We start from the raw sequence: 7750 nt of genomic DNA on the forward strand, positions 1-7750 counted from the left end.
CTGTTAGACATTACGGGAATTATGACACCTGCATTTGGATTTTGGAATACCTGCAAACACCAAGAATGGACAAAGAAAAGATCATTACAAATAGATGGAAGGTCTACTTCAACTGGGTGAAAAATGGAGGAGCCAAGGATCACATCAAAGAAAAAACACAAAGACTCTACCAGTGGCTGGATCTGCAAGATTAGCTAGAAATACACTGTGGTTGAAGAGAGAGGGAGAGGTAGGGAAGGTGGAGATAAGGTAATATTGTTGTTGTTCATTCGTTCAGTCGTCTCCGACTCTTCGTGACCTCATGGACCAGTCCACGCCAAAGCTCCCTGTCGGCCGTCACCACCCCAGTGTAAATTAGTATAATATCTTTAATATTTGTTGAATTATTCAGTTTTTATATGTGTAACACTTGGAATTTGGCTTACTGATCTGTGTGTATAATATAATAAAAAATATATTTTAAAAAAAATGTCTTACATGCCCTGCGGAAAGCTGATAAGTCCCGCCACAGCAACGCATGGCAGGGGACAACTAGTCAATAATAATAATAATAATAATAATAATATGATAATAATATAATATGAATATGTAAACACACATGTATACACATATATACAAATATATACACATATACACAATATATACACACACATATACGCACACACAAAACACATATACACAGACTGGGCCACAGCAACGCGTGGCAGGGGACGGCTAGTCAATAAAATAACAACAACAATAATAATATGAGTATGATAATAATAATTATAGCAATATTAACATATCCCACCTTTCTCTCAGTTTGAGATTCAAACCCTGAGCCCATAAGGTGGGATATGAGTCAATATTTCCACCAACCTCTTTGGGTTTTAGTCCGAATTGTAGAAAGACCTCAAAGAGCTGAAGAACCCTTTGGGAAGGGAAGGGTTAAAAAAAGGTTCCCTGTCCCTTTAAGAGCATCCCAGGTGTGTGTGTGTATGCCTTCCCATTCACACCTGTTGCTCTTTTCCCTCCCTCCAATGACCGCCTGGGAAGGAGTAGTGGGTGTGGCTTCCTTCCTCCAATAAGGAATCTCCGAGAAAGGGGAAAAACTCCATTTCCCGGCAAGCTTTGGGAGTTTGGAGCAGGCGCAGGCGCAGTGAGAAGCCGAGCCCGTGCATTCTCTCTCGCAGCTGCAGCCCATTGTCTCTGGCAGCGTTTCTCCCTCCCGCCCCCTATTGGCCAAGCGGCGCGTCAATCCCGCCTTTCTCTCTCTCGCAAGCCCCGCCCTTTTTCCCGGGTCTCCCTTTCTTCCCCGCCTGGCGCGCGCTGCCTTTGCTGCTGCTGCTTTTGCTGCTGCTGCTTTTGCATTGGCTGCTCCTCCTCCTCCTCCTCGGCTGGCCTTTTGGGCTCTTTCTCCCGGGTTTCTCCTGCGCCTTTGGATGCGGAGGGCTGCACCGCATGGAGGCAGCGCCCCGGGGGCTCCTTTGTCGCCTCCTTTGCCTCCTCTCCTTCCTCCCCACCCTCCTCCTCCTCCTCCGCTGGGAAAGATGATGAAGTTTCGCTTCCGAAGGCAGGGCCACGACCCGCAGAGGGAGAAGATCAAGCAGGACCTCTTCGCCTTCAATAAGGTCAGGCAATCGGAATGTTTGGGGGGGTTTGCACCATCCCTTTCCTTGCAAAAGCCATGGGGGTATTTGTGTTGGGGGGTTTGCACCACCCCTTTCCTTGCAAAAGCCATGGGGATATTTGTGTTGGGTTTGCAACACCCCTTTCCTTGCAAAAGCCATGGGGGTATTTGTGTTGGGGGGTTTGCAACACCCCTTTCCTTGCAAAAGCCATGGGGGTATTTGTGTTGGGGGGTTTGCAACACCCCTTTCCTTGCAAAAGCCATGGGGGTATTTGTGTTGGGGGGTTTGCAACACCCCTTTCCTTGCAAAAGCCATGGGGGTATTTGTGTTGGGGGGTTTGCAACACCCCTTTCCTTGCAAAAGCCATGGGGATATTTGTGTTGGGGGGGTTGCAACACCCCTTTCCTTGCAAAAGCCATGGGGGTATTTGTGTTGGGGGGTTTGCAACACCCCTTTCCTTGCAAAAGCCATGGGGGTGTTTGTGTTGGGGGGTTTGCAACACCCCTTTCCTTGCAAAAGCCATGGGGGTATTTGTGTTGGGGGGTTTGCAACACCCCTTTCCTTGCAAAAGCCATGGGGGTATTTGTGTTGGGGGGTTTGCAACACCCCTTTCCTTGCAAAAGCTATGGGGGTATTTGTGTTGGGGGGTTTGCAACACCCCTTTCCTTGCAAAAGCCATGGGGGTATTTGTGTTGGGGGGTTTGCAACACCCCTTTCCTTGCAAAAGCCATGGGGGTATTTGTGTTGGGGGGTTTGCAACACCCCTTTCCTTGCAAAATCCATGGGGATATTTGTGTTGGGGGGTTTGCAACACCCCTTCCCTTGCAAAAGCCATGGGGGTATTTGTGTTGGGGGTGGGGGTTGCAACACCCCTTTCCTTGCAAAAGCTATGGGGGTATTTGTGTTGGATTGGGGCCTTGCTTTAGGGGATGCTTGTGCTCTTCTTTCCTCGCCCACCCATCTTTCCCTAGCTTGGCTTCCAACATCCCTCCTTGGCTAGCTTCCCTTGTAGTACCCCTCCTTCCCTTTCTTTGCTTGGAAAAGCCATAGGGTTGTGCTGGATGGATTGGGGCCTGGCATGCTTTGGATTTGGGAGGGGGGCGCTGATTAAAAAGGGGCATATGCACAACAAAGTAAAGAGATATATATACACACACATGCACACACACACACTGTGTATATGTGGGTGCAACACCCCTCCTTTGCCCTGGAATTGTAATAGGAAGAAAAGGTCTTCCAAAAGCATCCTAAAACCCAACAGCAATAAAAACAATATATATATGTATATACCCTGTGTATGTATATGTGGGTGCAACACCTCTTCTTTGCAGTTGAATTCTAATAGGAAGACAGGCTCCCAAATGTACCCAAACCTAAGGCCACAATAACAATAATATGTATATGTATATACCTTGTGTATGTATATGTGGGTGCAACACTCTTCCTTTGCAGTTGAATTCTTATAGGAAGACGGAGGCTCCCAAAAGTACCCCCAAACCCAAAGCAACAATAACAACAATATGTATATACCTTGTGTATGTATATGTGGGTGCAACACCCCTCCTTTGTCATGGAATTGTAATACAAAGACATGCTCCGAAAAGCACCCCAAAACCCAAGGCAACAACAACAATAATATGTATATGTATATACCCTGTGTATGTATATATGGGTGCAACAGCCCTCCTTTGCTGTGGAATTGGAATAGGAAGACGGAGGCTCCCAAAAGTACCCCAAAACCCAAGGCAACAACAGTAACAACAATAATATGTATATACCTTGTGTGTGTATATGTAGGTGCAACACCCCTCCTTTGCAGTTGAATTCTTATAGGAAAGACAGAGGCTCCCAAAAGTACCCCCAAACCCAAAGCAACAATAACAAAAATAATATGTATATACCCTATGTATGTATATGTGGGTGAAACACCCTTCCTTTGTCATGGAATTGTAATAGAAAGACAGAGTATCCCAAAAGCACCCCAAAAACCAAGGTAATAATAATAATATTGCAAGGCCCTCAAACACAATGGAGAAAGTGGAGGTGCAACACCCCTCCTTTGCCCTGGAATTCTAATAGGAAGACAGAGTCTCCCAAAAGCACCCCAAAAACCAAGACAACAACAATAATATTGTTTGGTGCTTTTGGGGGGCCCTCCCTTTCTCCATTGTGTTTGAGGGCCTTGCATTATTATTATTTATGGGGTTTTGGGGTGCTTTTGGGAGACTGTCTTCCTAAAAGCACCCCAAAAGCCAAGTCAATAATAATAATAATAAATATTGTTGCAAGGCTCTCAAACACAATGGAGAAAGGGAGGGTCCCCCAAAAGTACCCCTCAATCCTATAGGACACCATAGCTTTTGCAGATAGCTAGCGGAAGGGTGCTGTGAGAGAGGGAGCCCTCCACAAAATGATGGGGAAGGGAAAGAGCACACCAAGGATCTCTTATCCAGTATCAGTGCTATGAGGGGAGTCCTCCTTCCCCCCCCCCCATTCTGGTTGCCCCTCCTTTACTAGCTTGGCTCCCATCACCCCTTCTTTGTTTGCACGGAGCTACATCAGTGCCTTGGGTTTTTTTTGGGGGGGGGGTGTTGTGTTTTGGGTGGAGGGTAGGATCCCAACATTCTTTCTTTGCTTGCTTTGCTAGCTTGGTTTACATCACCCTTCTGATAGTGTTATTTGGGGGGGGGGGGCACCATGGAATTGTACTGGATCATGGCCTCCAGTTTTGGGGGTGCTTTTCAGAAGGGGCTTCTCCCTTTTACCACACTTTTTGGGGAGCCCGGCAGCACCCTTCCTTTGCTATTTTTTTTTAAAACCTTATGTAGCATTGATTATGGATGAGAACCTTGGTTTGCTTTTGGAAGGACCCTCTTTCTCTTCCCCATCATTTTGTGGGGGGGGGGGGCTCCCTCTCTTGCAGCACCCCTCCTTTGCCTGCTTTGCTCCCTGCACCCCTCCTTTGCTCACTTTGTCTGCAAAAGCCTTGGTGCCCTATAGGATTGAGGGGTGCTTTTGGGGGACCCCTCTTTCTTCATTGTGTCGGAGGGCCTTGCAACATTATTATTATTATTATTATTCTGACACAAAAACAGTATGTCACAGCAAATGAGATCTATATGCTGGATTTCATATCACAAAATCACAAGTCGAACACTTCCCAAGCGTCTAGTACTCTGTGATTTATTATTATTATTATTATTATTATTATTATTATTATTTATTGCCTTGGGCTTTTGGGTGCCTTTGGGAGACTGTCTTCCTATTAGAATGTCATGGCAAAGGAGGGTGTTGAATAAACCATTATTCTAACCTTCTTCAATGTAAATGGGATTTTGTATCCTTCCGATAATAATAAACAGAGCAAAATAATAAATGTTATAAAAATAATACTAAAGTAATGGAAATGTAATAATAACAGTAATAATAGAGTTAAAATAATTGTAATAATAAAAGTAGTAATAGAGTGAAATTATAAATATAGTAATAGAGTAAAATAATGTAAATGTAATAATAACAACAATAATAATAGTGTAAAGTAATAAATGTAATAATAGTAGAGTAAAATAATAAATGTAATAATAGTAGAGTAAAATAATAAATGTAATAATAGTAGAGTAAAATAATGTAAATGTAATAATAATAATTGAGTAAAATAATGTAAATGTAATAATAATAATTGAGTAAAATAATGTAAATGTAATAATAATAATAATAATAATAGAGTAAAATAATGTAAATGTAATAATAATAATTGAGTAAAATAATGTAAATGTAATAATAATAATAATAGAGTAAAATAATGTAAATGTAATAATAATAATTGAGTAAAATAATGTAAATGTAATAATAATAATAATAATAATAGAGTAAAATAATATAAATGTAATAAAAATAATAAATAGAATAAAGTAATAAATAACTTTAACTTTAGTATAAGCCGAGGGGGGCTTTTTCAGCCTTAAAAAAGGACTGTAAAACTCATCTTATACTCAAGTATATACAGTATATATACATATTTATTTAGTTATACATATGCTCCTTTTTCATCCACATCTCTCCTTTTGTGAGCTTTTTTTGCATAGAGTTTAGTAGGGGTCGGGACTTTGGGGAGATCCCCCCCCCCCAATTATTATTTATTTTTGCGGGATGTGAGCTTGCATCACTCCTTTATTGCTATCTTTGCTTCCAGCCCCTCTCCTTGGTTTTTTGGGGGGCTCTCCTTGCCTTCCTTGCCTTGTCTTCCTTGCAACACCCCTCCTTTGGCAGCTTTACCTTGTGGGCTTCTATTGAGAAGAGAGACTCCCCAAAGCACCCCCAAACCCAATGCAAAACCCTCATATTGCACAAACTTTTAGCAAAATGGGGTGCCACAAGAAACCTCATAAAAGAAGGAACCCCCCCCCCAATAAAAAAACCCCAAGGTCCTGATTCAATACAACCACATGGCCCTGATTCAACCCGCATTCAACACAACAGAGCTAGCAAAGAAGGGGTGCCACAAAGAAACCTAGTAAAAAGAGGGGGGGGGCTTCCAAAAAGCACCCCCTAAACTTAGGCCCTGGTCCAGCACAATCTAGTGGTTCATTGAGGAGGAGAAAGACCCCTTTTTTTAATGGGGAAGGGAAAGGGGAGCAAAGAGCCGCTCTCCCCAGCCTTGCAGCCAGGGCACCCCAAAAAGAGTGAGTACCCAAAAGAGGGTGTGGGTTTGTTTTCCTTGCGCCATCCCTTCCCACGCTCAGAGGAGAAGCCTTCTGCTTCCTTTATGATGATGGGAGGAGCCCCCGGAAGAAAGCATGCCTTTGCATAGGGTTATTATATGCCTTTCCTCCTTTTTGTCATGCAAGCCAATCCCTTTTTTCCGGATCATGGTTTTGGAATGCAAGAATCTCCATACGTCTCTATCCATTCTGCCAATCCCTTCTTTCATCTCCTGATTCGGGTGTGCAAGCAGCCCCGCTGTGGATCTCTCTCCAGAAAGAATATACATAAATGAATATTATATATGTATATATGGGTGTGTAAATGCTCCCAATCCCGCTTTAGCACCCTGGTTTGGGGTTGCAAGCATCTTCAAATTATATATATTCCCAAATCAGGATGCAAACGAGGGATTGGAGAAATAGATAATCTTATCTATAGATGCAGGCAAAACGTCAGGAGAAATGCCTCTAGAACATGGCCCTATAGCCCGAAAAAACCTACAAGAACCTTATCTATATAGTTTATATCATCTCTTGCCCTCTCATGTATATGTGTGTATATTAGTGTGTCTATATAGTCCATAGTCTCTCTCTATAGTCTATTATATATAATCTTTATATATAGTGTATATAGTCTCTTGCCCTCTCTATAATGTGTGTGTGTGAACATAGTCTATAGTTTTTCTCTACAGTATATTATATATATAATCTATATAGTCTCTTGCCCTCTCTATCATGTGTGTGTGTATATATATGTGTGAGTACATAGTCTATAACCTCTCTATAGTCTATTATATATAATCTCTCTCTCTCTCTCTATATATATAGTTATATATAGTCTGTTGCCCTCTCTATTGTGTGTGTGTATATATGTGTGAGTGTACATAGTCTATAACCTCTCTATAGTCTATTATATATAATCTCTCTCTCTATATATATATATATAGTTATATATAGTCTGTTGCCCTCTCTATCGTGTGTGTGTGTGTGTGTGTGTGTACATACTCTATAACCTCTCTATAGTCTATTATATATAATCTCTCTCTCTCTCTCTCTATATATATAGTTATATATAGTCTGTTGCCCTCTCTATCGTGTGTGTGTGTATATATGTGTGTGTGTGTACATAGTCTACGACTTCTCTATAGTCTATTATATATAATCTATATATAGTCTCTTACCCTCTCTATTGTGTGTGTGTGTGTATAGATGATATGTGTGTGTGTGTGTGTGTATATACCGTATATATATAATGTGTACATAGTCTATAGTTTCTCTCTATAGTCTATTATATATAGTCTCTTGCCCTCTATAATGTGTGTGTCTATATATATATATAGTGTGTGTGTACATAGTCTATAGTCTCTAGTGTGTGTGTGTATATATATATATATATATAGTCTGTATGTATATATATAGTTACATAGTCTGTATAAG

At 41.7% G+C, this 7750-nt stretch overlaps 1 protein-coding gene across 2 annotated transcripts in view; it reads left to right on the top strand.

Annotated features, from left to right (window-relative positions):
• The first annotated feature begins 1270 nt into the window (after positions 1-1270).
• LOC132782110 (lethal(2) giant larvae protein homolog 1) overlaps positions 1271-7750 on the top strand; it is a 67898-nt gene continuing 61418 nt past the window's right edge. For both annotated transcript variants that reach the window (XM_067473175.1, XM_067473176.1), the window contains exon 1: positions 1271-1610. In XM_067473175.1, coding sequence (XP_067329276.1) covers positions 1422-1610 — 189 coding nt within the window. In that variant the 5' untranslated portion in view covers positions 1271-1421. The remainder of the gene's footprint in view (positions 1611-7750) is intronic.

This window comes from Anolis sagrei, chromosome X, assembly GCF_037176765.1.
Source record: "Anolis sagrei isolate rAnoSag1 chromosome X, rAnoSag1.mat, whole genome shotgun sequence".
Taxonomy (NCBI): domain Eukaryota; kingdom Metazoa; phylum Chordata; class Lepidosauria; order Squamata; family Dactyloidae; genus Anolis; species Anolis sagrei.